The 22,926-nt window shown below is 42.9% G+C and overlaps 1 protein-coding gene across 1 annotated transcript in view; it reads left to right on the forward strand.

Annotated features, from left to right (window-relative positions):
• Positions 1-590: 590 nt before the first annotated feature.
• OLFML1 (olfactomedin like 1) overlaps positions 591-22,926 on the forward strand; it is a 33,041-nt gene continuing 10,705 nt past the window's right edge. The window contains exons 1-2 of the mRNA XM_069623588.1: positions 591-1,008; positions 4,383-4,671. Of these exons, the coding sequence (XP_069479689.1) occupies positions 886-1,008; positions 4,383-4,671 (412 nt within the window). The 5' untranslated portion in view covers positions 591-885. The remainder of the gene's footprint in view (positions 1,009-4,382; positions 4,672-22,926) is intronic.

Genomic DNA, 22,926 nt, shown 5'->3' on the forward strand with positions numbered 1-22,926 from the left:
CCTCTGGACTCTGAAAATGGGGTTAAACACCACTGCTTCTAATATGCTGTAAATCCACTGGACCAAATTGCAGTAACGGTAATCGTGTTTGGCAGTAAATTGGTAGATTTGCCACCAAATTACCCCCAAATTCATAATGAGGCCCATTCTCCACTATACAGAGTAGTTAAGACCAGAATATGGAAAACCAGAAACAGCGTTCTTTCTTATAGAGGGTATTTCAAGACCAAAACATCCAAGTTGCGTTGCGATGATGTAATGGGTGTGATGGCTGTGTGTGTGTCTGTGTGTGTGTGGTAGTGTGTCTGGGTGTGGGCGCGTGCATGTGTCTACACCCCTTTACAAGAATTCCAAAACTATAAATGAATTTTTTTCCATGTTTTCAAATTCCCTTCGGAAATGCTTAATCACAGTTTTCAGAGGTCTCCTTGACCACGTGAAGGTCGTAGTTCAAACCTAAAGAACGGGCTTTGTCTCCTAGCGGCAGTGGTTTCCTTTGTTATTCTGTAAAAGATATCCATTTCTGGGACATTAGTGCACGACAGATCGAATGAAAGAACTGCCTCACACAGGGCGGGATTTGTGCAAGATTGCTTTGCACATCTGGCGGGGAGCCCGTTAACACGCAGCCCGACATCTGGAAGCCATCGCGCCTGCACCCGGGAGCGAGCCTTTCTGCCTCGAGAAAGAACGAATCCTTCCGAGTTCCAGGGGGTTCATGGCCTGATTAAAACTACAGCGAGGAAAGACATTCCAGGGCTGGCCATTGAAAGCACAGGGGTGCAGGGCGATGCTGACGTGTGTAATGTGTGTGTGCGCGGCGGTCTTGTTCTAGATGTTCGCAGCCCGGGTCCAGTGCGATTTGCCTGAAAGCATCAAGATACGATGGAGCTTTTCCGTTCAGCTTTTTTCGTGGTCTTCGCCTTTGGCCTCGTAGGACCAACCCCAGCCTTATCCCAAGATGAAGACATGATCCACTACATCGAAAGACGCTTTCTATCTCTAGAGGTAGGTGCTGCCATGATACTGGTGCTCTAGCTGCACAATGCACTGGCTTCCACTTGCCCAACGCAAGGCATGCACTGCTATGCGTTGCACTGTTGAACTTGAGCTGTATAAACCATAAGAACGTGTGTCTAATAAGTGTACAATCCGTGCACTTAGCTGAGTAGTTTCTTCAAAAGGAGTACGTTAAGTTAAACTCTTAAAATTGCGAACAACCACCTGATATTTTATGTTAACACGTAAAGTAATGTCTAATAATTTTCATAGTATCACATACCATAAATAGTCTACTTCAATTTGCTTGGGTTCGGCTCTTTGCCATGCTGTGTGCAGGAAGTGTAAGTATGCAACACGGCAACACGGCGTGCAAAGGAATGGGAGTGGCAGTGCGTGCTGACTGAACCAAAGGCCAGTATGTGGCAAGAGAGGAAAGGTCTTTCAGCAGGAGCCGCCATCCGTGTTTCCACAGTGCGCTTCAGTTGATAACGCCACAAGAAGGCCTGTCCGAGGATGCACGCAGCAGATACTGTCATGTCCTAGCCACAGCGCAGAGCCAGGTTTTTGTTCCCGGGGGAGGTGGGTGTTGTGTGTTGGTCTAGTTGTTTGGGTTGTGTGGTGCATGAGGGTCATGACTATGTCATCACGCTCCTTTAATAAAAGGGGCTCTGCTGGCACACGGAGGGCAGTGCAGCAGAGACCCAGGAAGCGGCAACTCTTTGTCTGTGTCCGTTATTGAGAACTGGTGATCGCCACGTGATCATGGCCTACTCCGGGTGGCCCGGCCTGAGTGTCCCCGAGGCCGAGCCCCTCCAGCGCTGGGTGCACCCAGGTGGGACCAGTGGCCCAGTGATCCGGGACACACGTGGTGCTCCCCGCGTGCAATACACCTTGTGATTGCGGCATCCAGAGGCCGTGTTGGGTCGCCCTGACACAATTCGTGGCCCGCCCGGTGATCCGGGGCGGGCCCATCACAGTGGGTAGATCCGGGGGGGACTGGCATTCCAAACAATTCAATGTCAGTAGATGCTTGTGAACATTTTCAGTGGAGGGGCTTTCATATCTTCACCATATCAGTGTGAGGGATTGAACGTAGCAGGGGACCCCTACATAACGCAGGGAATCCACCTGCGATTTTTTTTTTTTTAAATAATGGGTTCATACAGTGCATTTCCCGGCACCGTTTTGAAGAACAATTGAGTCAAAAGCCATACAATGTACAATTGATTCAGTTGGGTCACAAATGAAAAAAATCCAATAGATATCAGGTTGCCAACAATACACATGAGCATTTTACAACATGTTTGTGATGCCTTTACACACAATATATTTTAGCATTGCTACTGTAAAACACAATTCTGTTGTTGCACCCACAATATATGCTTCTATGCAGAATACACAACATTCATAATGCTGCACCCACAACAAATGCCAACATTTCCATTATAGAACTTTCATGATGCACCCGCAATATATGCATTATGTTGTCCATCTGAAACCAGAAAAGTTGTTACAAATATATGGATTTATTCATGATACTTACAGAAGTTGATGTAAAATACATTGTTTTACACATAACAAATAACTGATACCAAACCGGAACTGCACTGGCTACCTGGACACCCTCTGATCTCGGGCCCAGGTCCCCCCCCCCAGCGTCACACACCTGCACTGCCCACCTGGCAACCCCCGCACTTGGGGACTGTTTCTGTATCCCATTAGTCCTCCACCAGCTCTTGACACCTGAAGTCTTCACTTACCCCTGCACTTGCCACATGTTGGCCGTTACTTACTTACTGTTATTATCTATTCCCATGTACTGCACTGTCCCAGCCCCCTTACCACGCACGTGCTCGATCTGAATGACACCTGGCCTAGCAGGATCGTTGTCCGTCCCCCCTTTGTTTCCCCTCCCTTGCCTGGTCGCTCCTTGAAACACTTGTGCATAGGTGTGTTATAAATGCCATATCATATCAAATGTCATTAATACCGACATAACACTTCATATAAAAAACGTTTTGTGTCTTAGGGTTAGTAAAACGATGTGGACCGATTGCTTATTACACATCCACTTTTTCAATACAGTGCTTCTTTTCAAGCTGTCTACCCGCTCCACCTGGGTGTCCTGTGTAAAAAACGCAGATACACTGTCCCTTTATATGTATTTAGTTAAATAAAATATGCAAAAACAGAAACAAAAGAAAGGGTGTCTAAAAGCAATCGGTGCACATCGTTTTACTAAACCTAAGACACAAAACGTTTTTTATATGAAGTGTTAATGTCGGTGTGAATGAAATTTAGGATCAATGATTTGTTATGGGTAAAACAATGCATTTTACATGAACTTCTGCAAGTATCATGAATACATTCATATATTTGTAACAACTTTTCTGGTTTCAGATGGACAAAATAATGCTAAAACTGAACATAGCATAAACAGTGTTACCACTAATAGGTGTGTAGGTAAGGGAGGGGTAACCAGTTGCCTTGTATTTTAAAAAAGAAAAAGAAAAAAGAATGTACAATGCCTTAGATACACATAAATGAAAGTGACAGTGAAACACGTTTGATTGCAATGTATGTTTATATAATTAACTTTGAAAAAGAATTATTGAATTGAATGGAAAACTGTTGTACTGAGAAACTGTTGATGAAACAGAAACGAGTCAAATACATGGACGCCAAACATCTCTAGATGGCCCCATGAATCTATTGCCTAATATTTTGATAGGAAATGTAGAGTGCGAGTAGATTCTAGTACTTAACAATCACCAAGGTTTTGTGTCATTGAATACGGCGTGCTTTTATTTAGTTATGGAGTTGTTCAGGAGTAGTAGAGTTTTAAATAAAAGTGTAAATAAGTAGACTCAATTAAACCAAAGTATTCAAATAAGACAATGCTACCACTTTGTCGAGATATAGTAATAAACTATAAACCATGTGGGTACAGGAAACCCTGTAAAAAAGTAATAGAAATAAAATGCACAGTAAATGTATCCATATTGAAGTCAAAGAAAGGATTTAATTTGCTTTAACTTGAAGTGGACACATAACATTTGAATTTAAGTTAGTGCAACAATGTTCTCTCATCACTCACGTCAATAACTTTCTCATATTTAGGGGAAATAGAAGCCAGAGCAGTGGACTGTCCTCGTAAAAATGCCGTTTTCAAATCAGTCTTTATATTGCCAAAAATGTCTTCAAACTTTGAAATCTTACTATTTGCTCACTGATGACATGATGAAATTGTAGAACCTCGTAAGAAACAATCAAGTGCTTTACATGTTGGGTTTATTTGTACTGTTTGGGCTTCTACAGGCAAAACAGGCCGTTCTCCTTAACGAAATCAGTTTGATATGTTCTTTTTATTCTGAACCAAGGGCCGCCTTGATAAATGTGACCAAGACTTACGACAGTTTGTGCAAGAGTTCAGAGTTCTTTCAAGAAGGATTTCGTCTCGCCTGATGGACCTGAGCATCATCTCCACAACTCATAAAACTGAGCTGGAGGACTTAGCTGCAAGGGTTGACCGAGCCGAATGGGACATCGACTACGTGGAATCTGTTACGTCTTCCAAACCATGCATAGAAATGGATCAGAAATTAGTAGAGCAGCGTCTGGAGGAGGAAGCAGAGGAAAGAAGGGACCTTGAACGCAAGCTGAATTCAAGTGAGTTTTCAGTATTCTCAAAACATTCTATAGATGTCATGTAATCGAGGCATGCAGCACAATTAGTTATAAGCAATACAGTTGATACAAATACTGGAAAAAGCAATTTCCACACTACTGCACACACTAACATCCACATTACATTTAAGGAGACCTAAATCATGAAGAAGGTCAGAAGTTAAAATGCAATCACCATAAAAAAGCTGGTTTGTGTCACACTGCTAAAAATCAAAAATAACAATTGATGGAAATGGTTGAGCACGAGTGAGAGTGATTGCTTCTTAACAACTCATAGTTCCTCTGTCTACAAAGCGCATATCTGCCGTTACACTTGAGTAAAAACCATATCCAAATAAGACCTGCCCCCAGAAAGAGCAGTCCAGTCTGAACTGTTATGTCATGACTCTTCTATTTTCAAATTCTCCCTGAAAAGCAGATTGGTGTGGAAAGAGGCCATATGGATCAAAACACAGGAAACTCACATGATAGAATGCCACTGTGTTCCTAAACTTAATGCTTAGCCTGGAACCCCTACTGACACACTCAAAGGCAAGGGTCATAAAGGGTTGCATGACAATTACAAACAAATAAATCTAAACAGGGCTGGTGTAAGCACTAGGCAAAGGGGGTGGTTGTCTAAGGCACTGGCCAACAAGGGCACACACTGCAGGATTTCCTTCTATTATCATGAATTGAAAAAGCGATATAAACTAATATAGCAGGAGCTACATAAAGCCCTCCTGCTATCAGGGGGTGTAATGTTGAAAGCCAGTGCCGACTGGTATTTTAAGTGGAGGGATGTCAATATTTCCCCCAAATATGCCCTAGCGACCGAGCATAGTGAGGGATCCCAAACCTATGAAGAGTAGTTTGGGGGGTTATCCCCCAAGAAATTCTTTAAAATTATGGGTAAAAATGGTGCATTTTACAGAACACCTGCTTGAACAATTAGGCAAAATGACAGTTTGCAATTCGTTTTGTAGGATAACTCAGGAAAGAAATCCAATAGATGAAACTCACCGTCAGTTTGCAGGAACATTTCTCCAACACATTTTCATGATGCCTTTGCCCACAGTATGTGCCAGTACACAAACATGTGCATTCTGGCTGTGCCCTTATGTTTTCATGCGGGCTGCACCAATATATGCCAGTATTCCCATATAAGAACGTACTCATGTTTGCTTTGTGCATAATGCCAGTAATGATACTATAAGAAACCATGTCCATGCTTACTCTGCCAATATATGGTAGTATCCCCAAATAAGGTCATACTCCAGTTGGCTTTACCATTAAAAATGCATGCCACAGTAGGAAAACCTGTCCAAACTGGATGCACCAAAATACCAGTAGAACTACATAATAACTTATCATGCTTGCTTTATCAAAGATGCCCAATCCAAAATGTCATACAACAAGAAATGGCTAGAATGGCTGCACCAAAATTCCAGTCCAGCCATGTAATAACAGTTATCATGCAAGCTTTATCAAAGGATGCCCAATACAAAAGTAAGAAAGGGCTAGACTAGCTGCACCAAAATGCCAGTCTATACAGGCAATAACACTTATCATGCTTGCTTTATGATAGATGTCCAATACAAAATGTCATGCCGCAATAAGAAATGGCTAGACTAGCTGCACCAAAAGGGCAGCCTAGTGATGCAATACCACTTATCATGCTTGCTTTATCATAGAGGGCCAGTAAAAAAAATGACATGCCAACCCTCTGGTCCCACCAGCGCTACACACACACACACACAATTATTTGTATTTTTTCATTTTATTGTTCATGTATAACGCACTTAATACCAGTGAGTGGTTTCTAAGTGCGGAATCCGGATCAGAACCTGTGTTGCACCGCATTGTCTTGCTTCCAAGACAAACACACTGCACCTGAGCTAGCCTTCCTCCCTCACAATCAATGTATTTATGTGTGTATGCATGGCACTGGTGGGCCCAGCGGGTAAGCATGGTATTTTTTACTGGGCATCTATAGTAGATGCCTAGTAGAGATGCCTCTCCTCCCACATAGAAACATGCAGTTCCCCAGCCTGCATTCCCAATGGGCTATGCAAGGCTGGGGAAGCAAAATGCTCGACCTTGCACGGCTCATTAGGCATGTGCGGCTGGGGAACAGAACTGTCAAAGGGAAACCCCATTTCCCTTTCACAGTTCAAGCCAGCCCAGGAGCACTCCCAAGCTTCAAACAGCACTGGCCTGGCTTCTGGCTCCTCTATAATGGTTGGGAGTGCCAGCACCCCCTAGCCCATGATGGAGGAGCCGCTGCTGCTCATCCACCACAAGTAGTTTCTTAGCGCTAACCCTTATGAAAACAAATCACAACTAGTGACACAGAGCATGACGGTAAGGAGAGGTAAGGGCGGGGTGGGGAGAAGGGAGAGGGTAAGGAAGGAAAGACAAGGAAAATTAAAGTGAGGATAAGCGACAAGGCCACATATCACAACCATCCCCTCACCCACCATTGTCTTTAGCAGAGTCTGGAAAAAAGAAGTTGTGCTACACAAGACCAGATTACATAACATTATGTTGCAAATACCCAGAATGTCAATCTTGGGCCTCCCAGCTAAGTGCAAACCAAGCCTGGGGTAGTGCCTAGTGGTGACACAGGTTTGGTTCAGAAAGGGCATAGACCCACAACTCTTGTTCTGCAGCTCACATTTTAACCAAAATCTGCCTTGCTTTATTAGAACTATATTTTCATTATGGGACCCACACACACGCTACTCCTGACACTGTAACAACACACATTTCATTAAAACCCTCCAATCAATATGCCTTCTTCACGCCCATGAAAACCCATGATACTGTCCCACCATAGGCACACAATCATGTGCACTTGCGCACACACACATGCATGCAGGCACACATGCACACTTTCATGTCTATGCTTATGAACATACACTGTACTGCAGGCAATGTAGCTGATATTGCAGAACTCAACCTTTCCTTATCACTGACCACCGAATCTACAATCATATACTGTCAGGCGCAATACCCCCTCCAAGACAAATACTGAAGAATGTTAATTAGCAGGCCTCAGGGAAGGCCTGGGTACAGGAAGTGGCAATGGAGACCAGACGCCAACACCTCTTTGTAATGCAATGTGTCAACTTGGCACTAACACCCCTCCTTGGTATGAAAGGGCAGTGAATGTCCTGTCTGGAACCACTCCTTTCAGAGCAGGGAAGTATGTGACTTGTTGGAGACAAAAGTCTGCCTGCAACCCCCTACTTCAAAGGAGGCACATTTTGTTATCAAGCGCTGCATAGGGCTCAGTTAATTAGGGAATCACTTTGATCTAAAGCAGACAGGAAGATGGGTGGGACTTAAATGTATATGTTGTCATCCTTCCCCTGTCTGTTGCCAAGCACTCTGATTCTTACCTGAAGCATCACTGAAGATTATTGGTGGAGATACAGGATTGGCTCATTTAATTTAGGCTTGGCCTACACCAATCCCTGGGCCTTGTTTGGCTTTAAAAGAGGGCTGAGCCCCTCACTGATCAGAGCATCTGAAGACTTTACTAGGAGTAAGCAGAAGGACTCATTTGGACCTGAGCTGAAGGTACAGTCTACCTTAGATATTCTGCCAGTGAAGGAAGGCCAGGAGTTCCAAGAGGGAAGCAAGATCCCTCCCCTAAACATCTCCCAGGGAACAGAGGGAGATACCAGACTCAGAGGACCCATCCAGAAGCTCCAGAATAGGTATACAGCCAGCGCACAGCATGCTCTGCTAGGTTCTGACAGCATGCTTCCTAGGTGGGAAGTGCTGGAGAGTTTCTGGACAAAGGATATGGCCATTGCCTGCTAACACCTTCCTGAGCTTTGGACCATCCGCCTTGAGCGGACACAAGCCCTGCGAAAAAAAGCTAGGAGGAGTGCCACAGAAGCATCAGCCAGCGTCCATCTTTTAAAGACATTTTCAAGACAGTCGAGTACTCAAACCACATCCGGCTGCACCGCGGACTGTTGTCCTGACGCAGTCACAACAGCCGTGCAAGCTGCCTTGACCAGCATTCCAGATCCAACAACAAGCAGAGACAAAGATTCTTGGCCCTGAGCCGTCACGCTGGACAGCCTGCAGACATCTCTCCAGCCTTGCTTGCCGAACTGCCTGCTGTTTGGTATCCAAAGCTGTCTCCCACCACTAACTCTGTCTCAAGGGCTGCGAAGAGCCCTGGAACCACCTCAACGCTTTTGAGCACCAAGAACGTCTTCAGCACCAGGTACATTGTGGTTCTGTCCCCCTGTGTAAGTGATTTCAATCCGGCACACACCCAAGTCAAGCCCAGCATGTAGTGCACAATTGGAATCCTTATTTATATTTGTCTATAAATTCAATATTCTGAACAATATACCATTCATTTCACACCCTTCTCCTGAGACCCCCCCGGTCACATTGAACCAGGAATCAGGCTAGTTTGCAAAGGTAAATATTTATTTATGTATTTAAAATGTAATCACAATATGTTTTAACAGTTAACAACAATCACCAATGGGGTGACAGAACACAGAATAATATCTTTAATACACTATGGATCAAGTGATGAGCACCAAAAACATTTGCAGCACAGAAAAGAATACTTTAGTGTTGGTTTGGACAGATGGCACTATGGTTAGAGGTTCCCCCCTGCCACACCCCTCAAGCCCCCCAATAGGCAATTAAATAGATGTGAGGAGAGAGCAGGTATTCAGGAATAGCACAAATCAAACAGAACATCAGTCCCACCTTCCCCCTTCAAACACAAGAGGAAAACGGAATTGACTTTTCAGCTGTCAGGATGGCTTTTGAACTGTCTTTAGAATTGACTGAGCAAAAACACCAAATGTGATCAAAAACACTTCAATTGTTATAAATTCCTACGGGAGCCGCTTTGAACAGTTGCACATAATCACAAATAATGATTTAGTCCAAAGAAAACATTTGAAATTTCAAAGTCCGAGTAAGAAACAATTTAAAGCTATTTCACACGTGTAGAATTCTTTGAGAATTGTGATTCATGGCAAACCTTTCCTTGCGAGATATTCGCGATAACGGGAGAATCGCACTGTTTTGCAATGCGGTTTTGGGTTCTATGGATAGCTACGGATGTTAGGTACAAGTAGGAGTTGAAATTTCATTTCTATCATAAAAACCTGAGGGAGTTATAGAGGTTTTAATAAAGGTAATTTTTGTAAATTAGGCGCGAGAATGGAAAACAGAAATGCACTTTGAAAATGAAAGATGGGTTTGCTTACACTATATTATGACTATGAAAAAGAGAATGTCACACGTGAATTTCCACAGTTACGTGGCCAGCGTAACCCTTCACGTGTAATACTCTAGTTTCCATTCTGGGATTTACTTTTCTTACTCAAAATCACTAATGACATATGATTTTATAAAGCAAATGAGAAAAATCAGCGCAGGAAAGGTTCTGACAAGACTATGATTCTGAATTAAAAGATAGGATGGGTTGAGATTGGTACAAGGCAATGCAAAGATACTAGAGGTCACCTTTTTTCCTATTAATACTCACAAAATAAGTTATTAAAATGGACTGTCAGTTCTGGTCATGGATTGGATCTGGTCTAGGAAGAACAGCACTTCCGGGACGGGATTGGATCAGCTAGGCTGGTCACTGGTTTTGCACAGGATCTGTCCTTCTTGTTTGTGGATATTTCAATCAGCATGATAGCAAGTTCCTCAGGCAAGCCTAGTGGTGGCAAGCCAGAGAATTTCAGGATACTGGTTCAAAAGGCCTCCTCACACCACACAGTGTTTCACTGTGTGAAGAGAATAAATTGGAGAATGTGGCCCTTGCAGGAATCAATAGCTCTCTATTGCTGGCAAGAGTCTTGGAATTTGGATCTGGAAGGATGTTAAAGCTGTATGTAGAATGCTGGATCAGAGTGCTTCGCCGGAATCAGGAAAGTGAGTGGATCTGTGTGTCCCTATGTGTTGTCAGATGTCTCTATTTATGCTTTAAAATGACATCACAAAGTGGGTGTATGGGCCGGCTTAGCTGAGCTTGCCCCTGTGAGTTGGGATTGGGTCAAAACTTCATCTCCACCTTGCATTTAAGTGATTGGATCAATGCCAGATGATGTCACATTTTATGGTTTGCTTTACAGTTCTCAGAGACCTCCTTTTAGCCACTGGTCTCAAAATCGGGTTTTATACTAAATACCCATTTCTACATAGGTCATCTTTATACAAATCACACACAAAGATGCCCTATTTTATGTAACATTTGTTCCTCCAAATCCCGCAGCGGTGGGATCTTGTTTCAACCTTTTACAGAATGTGTTCCTTTTCGCTATGAACACAATTTTCAAACTGTATGCAAATTTCCACAAATGTGTGGGTTTAACATAGGGATGTGCGTGTACATTTTCACAATTCTAACATTAATACATTTCACATAAAACCACATATATTGCCATTCCTGTCCAGAACCTGTTACACAGTTCTGCTGCCTCTTCAAATGTGTAGCCAAGAATTAAACTAACAGATATGCCCTTGCTATATTTTTCACCACTTTGAATCACCAGTTATGAGTCTTTAAAAATTGTTCATTGTTCATGTTTAGCAACAGATGGTCTGCCCCTTTTTGTCTCCCTGCAGTCCAGGAGCATCTCCTTCCTTGTTTGTTCCTTCCAGGAGCCATTTACGACCACCTTCACACCTCTGTTTCCTGGGCTGAAGCTCTGTCATTGTTCCTTCTCTTTCTATAGACAAAAGTCTGGGCTAACCCGCAATTAACATCTCCCAGCGAGTTTCTGCTGAGAGGAAGACCCTCCCCCTGGGATAAACCTGCTTTTCCAGTTCTTGCAGCTCAGCCAGGCTAATTAACTTCTTAAATCGAGCAAAACCCAAACTTGTTGCATCAAGCATAAATACATGACTTTCTGGCCTTTGCAGCTGGGGGATCGAAACACAGCTAATATCTGTATTCCTTTTAACATAAATCCTTTTCATTTTTGCTAATCCAGCAGACTTTTTAGTTTTGGATCACTTTAAAGATTCATCAGTAACTCATCTGACAGCTGTCATTTGGGTAGCCCAGGGTACTGCACCCAGATTTTGACAGAGGCTGTCAGTTTACAGACAATCCAGTTTGTGTGACGAATGTGTTGCTCTTCACATTAGGACTTATTAGTATGTTCACAATGCTTCATTAGATACATGAATTTTAGCACCAGGCAAGATTTTGAATGTTGAGAAGTGTTGTGTTATAGGCATTTAGGAGTTTTTTTCAACAAAGAAAATGTCATTTGTAGGCACATTTGGGGTTTCACTTGCAAAGTGCTGCTTCTCTCTTTGCTGGTCATGGAGCCCACTGGCACATTTTCTGCACTGTGCTCTATCCCACCACATATGTGCCATGGGTGGCAGGTTGTGCATCCCTCTTTTTGTGTGCTGAAGCACATGGTTTTTGTAGGTTTTTGGCGCGCACAAGGGTTTTGCTGACATTGTTGCAGTTTCTTTCGCCATAACTGGCATGGTGATGCCGCATAGCATAGCGGAGTGGGTCAATACATACCACACCTGGTTCTTCTCCGAAGGCCCCTAGAGACAGTTACGACCCTTTGCACTCTTGGTGCTGTAACCTAATAACCTTGAACAGCAAGATTACTTTACCAACTGCCTTCCTGTCAGTATCCAGAGTGCATCCCTTTCCTTCGTGAAACTGTCTGCAATCTGTGTTCCTTTACAGGGTGGTCGTATTTGTAGTTTTCTAGAACTGTCAGTTGTAGTAATAATAAGTTAGATATTTTATACAACCTTGACTAGACAGTCCCTTTTATCATTGGGTAATGATTGTAATTTTGCTGTGTTGCAACTAACCAACGATCCACAACCTTGCGGAGATAAGACTGCAGTTCCGTCCACGTTACTAAAATTGGATAAGGAGGTCTTATAATTCACTTGTATTCCAATATGTTTGTATCCCTTCTGGTGTACTGGAGGTGTGGGGCTGATTGATGGTTTAGAAAGTTGATCTGTCACACTACACTGTTCTTATTTTACACAGAGCTCTCAATCAGGCCTTCTTAGACACATACACAGCATCCACATGAGCAGCCATGCACTCATACAGCCTCTCATCATCAATCATACACACACCACTCACCAGAGCACTTAATTCACGCAAATATAGTAATTCACGCACTCATTCAGACAGATACCATTTATTTTTTAACACTTAACTTTGCATGCTGCAGCTGCAATGATCTTCTCTGTAGGTACAGGCTTTTCCCCTCTTCCTCCAACATCATCATCAGCCACTCAAGATTCCCCCAGGGCTGTTTCTGACTGCACCCTTGAAGAATCTTGAATGGCTGATGTCACCCATGGTCTTCCGATGCCTTTCACTTTATTTGCGGCCCTTCACCCATGTAAATTGCTCCATGGGGCATAAGGGACACCACCAGTCTTTGCTTTTGTAAAGAATTTTAATGTTTACGATTATTTGCAAATTCAAATACACTAAATATGCATTGTTGTGGAGCGAGTTAAAATCACTCACTCCAAAAAAACAATTTTGTTTTCTCAAAAAAACATGTTTTTGCTTTTTTTATTTACAGGACCTGGAGGGTCCTGAAAATGTGGGGGTGGTGGCAGGGGTGGACGCCACCTAGTGTCCCCTATGGCTGAGCTTCCACTGCTAAAGCCACAATGCTCACATGTGTAAGGTCACTAACTTGGTAGTGAAAGCAGGGATGCTGCATATTGACACCTATTTTTGGGCTGGCCGGGACATGGGCTGGCTCAAATAAAAACAAGCAGACCTAGAAGCAAAACGTGTTGATGAAATTATGTGGTGTGGCCAAGTCACTCACCTCAGGAAGGTCAGAGTCATGGCAGATCCCCCCTGGAATTTCTGGAGGCAGAGAAATGGCCAGACAATTTAGACAACTTCCATGTAGGAGCACAGTGGAGATAGGGTGGCAACCCGTGCCGCATGCAGGTTCAGTACGAAGGAGTGTAATGCCCTTTCCATACAATTACAGAACAGGTCAAAGTGCACTTTGTTTGGAGCAAATATTTTCTATACATACTATTTGGCATCAACAATCTATTAGATATGGGCTGCATCTGAGAACTGACTCCATAATTGATTGATGCAGATTTTGCTCTCAAGAGTTAGTATGTGTATTCATGCAACTTTAAATCTATTGCATGATAAAAATGTGAGCACACACACTACCTAAGAGATGTCATTCTTTGTACCTGGTTGAATTCAAAGCTGCAAGCATTATCTTGATCTTATAATTTCTTGGAAAGTTAACAAAAAACGATTTGCAATTTTCCCTTTTTCAAAACAATGCTGAATCGCACTGGTCAGGATCCTGTGTTCTAGTGTATGTTTACCCAAGGCCAGGTTGTAAGACTAGGTAATCACGTTGACTGAGAATATGTGCATGTTGAGGGTAAATGCATAGCACTCAACCTATCAACATTTCATGTGGGTCGTCCGATTTTAAAATACTGCTCAAACATGAAACGTACAGTGAAAGGCGTTAAACTAATTCAACATTTTGGAAGGTGATTGCAGAATACTGGAAATTTGATGATGGAAAGGTTCTGTCCAACTAAATTGATATCACCCAAAAGTAGGAACATAAGAGCTAAATGGCCACAGGAAGTGGCACTGATCATAGTGATGGTGTTTACTCTGTAGTGCATTTGCACTTCAAAGGAGCACATAGCCTCCAGACAAGCTGCACTGCCTGTAGTCTTAAGCTCCCCCTTCTAGGACAGGCTGATATTTGCTGTCAGGCACACTGGGTGGACGGTGGAGTGGAGCCTTTTTTTTCCTTTTGGCAATGGCCAAGGGTCCCCCTTTAGCAGGTGAACATGTTAGCAAGACACCCCCTCACCAGGCCAACACATGGTCTCTGGTAAGAGCTGCTGTTTGGGAGAGAGAATTAGGTGAAAACAGAACTTTATATATGGATGGGAAGTAGCAAGCTGCATAGTCAACACTCATGCCGAATCGGTTTTATTCAAACAAAAGTTGTGCTGCCACTGTAAATGGTGTGCCAGTTGTGCTATACCAGTACCTGTTTTGGGGGATTTGCACTGACCCTACCCATGTTGTACCTGTTTGTGAGTGAAGCCTCAACTGTTCCTGCTTGCGCTGTGCATGAAAACATTTCTTATGGAAACGTGTATTAGCCTTGTGCAAACTGAACTTTCACCCACTTGTGAGGGAAATATGTATTTGGCAGGTCCTGTCTACACATGTACCTGCGCCTGTGTGTGTGGGAAGCATGCATTAACATTTTCTTGTGAGGGTACGTACACTTGTCCATGCTGAACTATTTGTGTTAGAAGCTGTCTCTTGTCTTGTGCATGTTGCATCTGTTTGAGAGGAAAACCTGGACTAGCCTTCTCCATGCTGTATGTGTGCATGTTTGTTAGAGAAACTTCAATGTACCCTGCACATTTTGCACTTGCTCGTGAGTTAAGCTTCCACTGGCACTACCCATAAGGTGCATGGTAGACATTTAGGAAAGTTTGCACTAGCCGAGTCCAGGTTTCACCTGTTTAAGGAAAACTTGCACAGGCCCCGTCTATGCTGTGAAATAAGTTGGCATTGCTGCTACCCATGTTGTTCCTGCTTGCAGTGTGATAGTATATACAGGAGGGTCCCTACTGCTGTCAAGTATAATTACAATGATTCTAGTCAAAAATAATTTGGAAATTGTACCGGAAACGGTATCACACAATTTGTTGGGATTCTCTGAAAACAAAAAGGGCAAGTTTCTCAAGAAAAAATGGGTGTTTATTTTACACAAAGAAATTAAAGTGGTTTACATGTGGAAATTGTGTCGATAGTGAAAAGCATAAGAAGCATAAAAAGCATGAAAAACGTTAGAAAACGTGGTGCAATAAGCAAATAGCTGCATACATAAATAGTTTCAAAGTTCGGAGTTATTCATCAAGAAAACACAAAGGGAACAAAAACACACAACAATTCAATTATGCAGTTTGGTTAACTAAAAACAGAAAGAAATCAGTTATCACATTTGATTGCAAAAAGATGGAATACTCATAGAAACTAGATTCATGGACTGAGATTAAAGGGGGAATAGCCTAATTGTCGATCAACAAATTGGGTCTTTGGAATTTCCTTTTCCTCTAATTGGGCAAGTCCAAGAATACTCTGTTTCCTGTATTTCAATGACAGGTCTGCCTACGTGTACGTGTCACAAAAAATAATAGGATAATAAGGTTCAGATTGACATCATCAAAACAACGTTTCGGCAAGAGTGCCACCTGTCTGGCCATAAGTTCATAACATAGTAGAGAAAATGCCTTCCTCAGGGCGAGATACCTCACAGCAACTTGACCCTCTGGGGAAGCAGACATAAAAAGATGAATTAGAACATGATAGGGGCAATCCCCAATTCATCAAGTAAAATTGCCCTTGCTGTTTTAAAAGAGAAAAAACAGCAAAAGAAACTACCTAGTTAGTGGGCTGTGGGTAAGATGAAGTAGAACAGGCGTAATGAGGGCTCGGGAGCCCAATGATGAACGCTTGAAGGGTGGATCCGGCGAAAATCCACGGGGGAAGCTGCTTCGAGTTTAGGGTCACATTGGAACAAACACTCACTGGGAATGGAAAAGGGATAATGTCAAAAGTGGGTTTTAGTGAGAGAGCAGCATATGGGAAAGGAACGCTATCTTAGGTATAGGAATACTCACAATCGAGTATCCAAGGCAGTTGGGCCTTCACAGTGGCATAAAGAGTGGTTGGTAGGGTCCGTGAACTATCATCAAACCATCAAACAGAGTGGCTGGTCTCAGGCACGATGACCGGAAGGGTGCCAGCCAAAAAAAAACCTTTAATCTTGAATACCGGTGAAGACCTCTGTGAAGATCACCTCAGCATTAGCATTGTGAAAAATAGAAAAAATGCTGGGTACTGCCGCTGAGAAAAGAAAAGAAAAATGGAGGCGTAAGGAAATCTGTGAATGCATTGGGCCGCAGAAATGCAGCTAACTTGTCAGCAGTTGTAGTTTGCTGTAAAACACATTGTCGTGGCTCACGGAATCTTACCTGATTAGCACTTGAAAAGCGAATGTGCGAAACCCTGCAGCTCCTGTTGCTCTGCCTGCTGCAGGGACTCTTAAGAGGTTGCTATGAAAGTGCGCGGGCGCGCTATCTGTGGCGGCAGGGGGCGTGTGGCTGTGTGGCCTCATCTGATTGGAGTGTTGTGTGGAGAGCGCACGGATTGGCTGAAGGAGATTGTGCCTTCATGTCATTCACTAGAGTGAAAGTAAAAACCTTTCGTAACGCCTGCTCCTGTAACTTCTGAGTTAACGGGCAGGATGCGGAAGGAGCAGAGTACCATGCCTGTGCTGGAATCAAGTTAGTATAAAGCGGCATGCTGACTCATTTACGATCCGCCAGAGAGAAGGAAACATATGCAGGCTTAAATCGTGCTTAAGCCGGTTGCTGCAGAAACGCTGAATCAAATAGCAGACGGCCGAAATTGAAAACAACGTGAGAAAGTTTAACATGCGTTGAAGGACAGCTCAAACGCATGTCAGGAAACACTGATTCACGTCTGGAAAGTGAATGGTATGCGAAAGAGTTGAAAGTAAAACAATTAAAAGATGCTTAGTTGGTAAGCATGTTGTGTAGATCAACCCAAGTGGATTGGGAGGAAAAGAAATAGATGCGAATGGCCCTAAGTAAGGGCCAGTCATGCCCTTTGACTAAAGAAGGGACAATGGGAAGGGGCAAAATTGCGAGAGTAGGGGGGACAGAAACTGCGGACGAAATAGATACCAAGGCTGGAATGATGTTAAACGAAATAGTTAACTAGAGGTATGTTAAGCGAAAGAACAGGGGGCGAAAAACAAAAGAAAGAATGAAAAGGAAGTGACAATGTTTTACATAGGACTGAAATCTTCATTGAGTCCATTTATATGGGTGGATAGACGATAAATCCAACGAGCCTCCATCTGAAGGAGACATTGGGAGACATTCGGGATATTTTTTACCACGTCCAGAATCCACCAGAAAATATCATTGGCGGAATGTTGTAATTCAAGGTAATGACTGACAAGAGGTGCAGATGCTTTTCTGCACCTGATTCTCGAGCGATGCTCCGATATTCTAATGTGAACAGGTCGAGAAGTTTGACCGACATAACGGAGTCCGCAGGGGCATTGAATGCAATATACTGCCTGCTTTGTTTTGCAGTTTGTCATGGTAGAGAGAGTCCACGTTTTTTGCCCAATTTTAAACTCCTTTAGTTTCTTAGTAAATTGGCAGACAGAGCAGGATCCACACGGAAAATGGCCTACAGTGGTCCTCAGGTCCCAGAGACCCATTCTGGGTGAGTCTTTTTTAAGGGAGGAGTGGACAAGTTTGTCACGGATATTACTAGCCCTCTTGAAGGCAAAACGTGGAAGGGGCGCTTCAGGCAGACTGATTTTTACAATTGGCCAATATTTAGAGATAAGTTTTTTAATCTCAAAGGTCTGGGGCCCATGGGTTAGTACACATGTCATTTGTGAGTTGTTAATAACAGGTTGTGAGTTGGAGTCTTGTTTGGGCTTAAGCAAAATGCCCCGATCGGTAAATCGGGCCCTTTTGAACGCCTGGGTAATCAGTCTTTTGGGGTAGCCTCTCTCTTTAAGACGACTACTCAATTTGTCTGATTGTTCATAGAAGTCATGTAGGTCAGAGCAGTTTCTCCGGATACGGAGAAACTGACCATAGGGTAAATTGTCCCGGAGATGCCGGGGATGGTTACTTGAATAATGTAAAAGAGTATTCCGGGCTGTTGTTTTTCGATATAAAGAACAATTTAACTTACCTGATTGGTCTTTTATTATCAGGTCTAAAAATGGAATTTGAATGTTGCTGGATTCCATAGTGAACTTGATGTTAGGGTCCACATTATTCAACCAGTTGTGGAATAGAGTTAGGTCAGTTTGAGAACCGGTCCAAATGAAGATAATGTCGTCAATGTACCTTTTCCATTTCGTTATGAAATAACGAAAGGGATTGGTTTGGGATAGGATGTGAAGAGTTTCAAATTTAAACATGAAAAGTATCGCTAAACTGGGTTCAAAGGCAGCCCCCATTGCCGTGCCCTTTGTTTGCAAAAAGAATTGGCCATTGAATTCAAAATAGTTTTTGTTTAGGGCTATAGTGTGATAGTAGCCTGCAGTGTTGCTGCCAATGGTGTACCCCTCCATTGTGTGATAGAAACTTTCTGTGATTATCCCTCTGCTGTACCTGTTTCTTGCATGGGGGTCCCTTGCTCTGATTTTACCCATTTTGTACCTTCTCTGTATGTCAGGGAAGTTTTAAATTCTTCTGCATGTGTTGCATTTTCTGTGCTTGAAAAAAGTGTGCACTGGTTCTGCCAGTGCTGTACCTGTTAAGTAAGTTAAGGGAGCACTGTGGCCCACATTCGCATAATACAATTAATGATTTTACAGAGCAAATCTGAGTTGTACCAGGTGGAGGGATGGGGATTTTTTGGGGGGAGTTTGTGGGAAATGGTAAATTTTAAAGAACATTGGCCCTGTAAAATCATTTAAAATTCGTAGCTGCACAGTGCACTAAAACTAAAGTGAAGGAAGTGTGGATAAGTGTTCTTGCAGTTGGGCAGTGAACAGTCATTCTTGGCTTGCATGTTGGAAAAGTTACTGTGGTCTGGGAGCTCTGTGCTCGGCCAATTTAGTCTAAAGGAGTTAAAATCTCTTTCACAGCATGAAGTGTGCACAAAGGAAGTGTGTATAAGTGTTGTTGCAGTTGGGCAGTTGGACGGGCTGGTGGCCAGGTCAGGGTGAAGCTTATGGTTCAGACATTTTTCAGGTAATCGACCCCCTGCCCTTTGGACTTCCGTGACTAACCGACTGCCGTACCTCATGTGTTTTGTGTCCTCCTCCTACTCCATTGGATCCTGACCCTGCATGTATTTTTGTACTGGTGAAACTCAACAGGCATTTAAGTGACTAGGTCAGCGTGCTTCCTTTGGAAAGTATTAAGCTGACTACTATCTTCTTTGCTGTGTGAAAACTACCTATGGCCGGAATAAGTAACTATTTGCTTCGTAGCCACTCAATGCCGTTAGTGGGTAACAAAGACATGCCAGTAGAGCCAATTTACTCAGAGGTTCCCACAGATGAAGTAGCAGGTGCTTGTCCCCCCGCTCGCAATCAAGGGGTGTGCTTCTCTGAAGAGGACTTGGTTTCTGAATTATCAACCAATTTAGGTTACCCTGTATCTATACCCTCCATGAATCCACTGGAAGGGAAAAAATCCTGGGAGAAACATAAATACCTGGAACAATTGGAACCTGCAAAAATGACTCCAATTGCAGGTGAAACAATCACAGATGTTTTCCTGCGTTCGGGAACAAGTGCTGAAATTAGACCTGTGGTCATGCGTTGTGCTCTAGCAATGGTGTACTGCTCTAGTATCAATGACCAGAGCATGATGGAGGCAGTGGAAGTAATCGGTTGCCCGGCTATGGTCTCAGAAGATGCTGATATTCAAGCGAGGCATGGTCATTTCAGGGAGGTTTTTGTTTCCAATATACAGGGAGATTTTTGATCTGGGAGCCCCACCATGTTAACGGAGTTGATTTCCCCAAGACGTGTTAATTTGTTTCAGCTAAGCAACAGTAAGAGAGAAGGTGTGTCTTTACATAATACACTTAGAGATGTAGATGAACGGATTAAGCTTACATCTCCCACCATTACTGCACTCTATTCAGTTCTGAGCATGTTTGTAGAACTTTACGATAATATATGAGATGAAGTTAAAGCACATACCTTGGTCTGGAGCAACATTAATCTAATATTGGAATGATTGGGCAATGTATCTCAAACACTGCACCCTATATTGAAACCAGCGGCTGCCTTAGGTCATGCTCCTAAAGCCACCTCGATGGGAACTAATCCCAATAATCATGACTGTGAGGCAGATAACCCATGGAATAGTATCCAAATTGGCAAAGTACTAGCTAATCCATCTATGGGAAAAATCATAGATCTTACTGTTTCTTCTAAAATCAATAAGAAGTCTGGAAAAGTAATGGAGAAATGCAAGTCCAATAAAAGGAGCTCCTGTAAATTATTGAGCTCTAATCATACCACAGAGGATGCAGCTACTCAAGCATTAAAGGAAGTAACAAGCTCAGAATCACAATCCAGCCAAGGGGCTTTCTTAAGGACACCTATGACCAATGTGAAGGGGCCGAGTGTCCCCAGTGCTTGTCCTCATCGGGATACCCCTACTTCCACAGTCTCACCTCACGGTCAAATTACAAAATGCGATATTGGGATTCCGGCAAACCGATTGGGTGTCAAGAAGGGACAAGTTCATGTATCTTCAGCACTCACTCTGGCCAGACACCACAGTATTTCAATTCAGTGTCCAAAGCTACCACTGGTCTGTGTGGTGAATCCTGCAGAGTCATCACTGACCTCAAGCCTAAAACCTCCTCGCATGTGGCCTGACCATGGGGGTGATATTATGAGGGAGGATCACATGGGCAGAGATACTTGTCAGGGAGATGTGATGAACTCTGGCGGAGATGCAAAGTGTTTCTCTCTAGATAAAGAGGAGGACCCCATGATCCCTAAATACCTGATGGCATGTTGTCATTTTGCAAATCCTTCCCCTGTTAAACCCCAAACCACTGTGTATGAAAAACCTCTCCAGCAGAATAAACTTTACAACTCAGGTATGCAGGTTTTAGCTTCCACATCCCTTGATTATACAGATTTTGATCTGGCTAGGATCTTTGAGCACAACATCATCCACATAATGTTCACATAATCTCTCCAGATTCTGACAAACTCTAATCCAACAAGTGTTTAAAACAATCTCACCTTTAGAAGTCTAAAATGTATATAAATTACAAGTCCAATAATACCTGGGGTACTGAGATGAAAAAGATGACCAAGGAGTTAATGGGGAGGAAATGTGACTTCAAGCGTGAGGTGCAGTCTAGTTGTTTAAAACCTAATCAGCTGTGCAGGACATTTAAACCCAAAGGTTTTCTACAGCAAGAGGTTCGAGAAAGAGGCAAGGAGAGAGGCTGCATAGTACGCAGACCGGGAAGCGAGACAGACAGCAGAGGCTGTGCAGAAGAGAAGAACTGCAGGAAAGTGGAGAACGTCTGCCTGCAGCGTGTCGCCAGTATTTCAGACCAGCGAATGGTATGGTATGGAAATGCTTATTTGTAAAGTTCCTATATACAAGGCAAGTGTTTCTAAGCGCTCAAGTAGGGAGTGAACAAGGGGAGAAAAACAACAGTCATTCAGAGCCCTTGAGTTTCTGAATGATACCAGTCTGCCCAGGCAGAGGTAGTTCATATAATACAATTAAAAGTGTAGATAACAGCAAATAGGTCTGATGACGATTCTGCAGTTTTTCCAAGAGCATAGAGGCGCCACCATGCAAGAGGGGAGACAGAGAGGAGACAGGGAGAAAAAGATAGACAATCTTCAAGGCATGATACATTCAGATTGTGCAAGTGCAGAAGAGAAACTCCGGCAGCGAGTAAGTAACTGATGCGTCCCAGTACTCATGGGATTATGGGAAAACAGCAGGTGTCCACAACCTTTGTGGAGCACTCCCATCCCTTGCACACCCTGGAGTTGAAAAAACAACCAAATTCTCTTGCGTAATTTCAAAATAAAACTTTATAAAGGGATGATCTTGTGATCCGTGAGTTCTATACCCCAGTTAGGGTTAATTTAGACAAACAATAATTCAACATTCAATTTGTATCAATTCATAACCAGCATATATAACATAAAGTAAACTGTTTTTTACAGTACATGGTACAAATGGTAACTATTTTTTACAGTCCAGACAACCAAAATCTTCCATTTACAATTCATGTGGCTTATAGTAGACAGTTTGTACTTATAGCCCCTTTTTTATTATTTTTTAGGATTGACAAGAACATACTAATCAGGATGGAACTTGAATTTCAAATTGAGAGTATACTAAGACACTAACAGGTGATTATATATAAGGAAAAATCCAGTCATGACAGACAGGTATTACTATACATCATGATGATTAATATAACAATATACTTTTTACTGTTGATACAGATAAACTGAAGAAAAAACAAGTCTAGTAGACATCTTCTGAAGAAGGGGTTCTATTCGCCCCGAAACGCGTAAAGCATACTGTACTTTGAAGACTTTGGCTCTGTCTGCTAAGACGTATTTAACACATCACATATTACTGTGAATG

This window comes from Ambystoma mexicanum, chromosome 11, assembly GCF_040938575.1.
Source record: "Ambystoma mexicanum isolate Mex_15411 chromosome 11, UKY_AmexF1_1, whole genome shotgun sequence".
NCBI lineage: Eukaryota > Metazoa > Chordata > Amphibia > Caudata > Ambystomatidae > Ambystoma > Ambystoma mexicanum.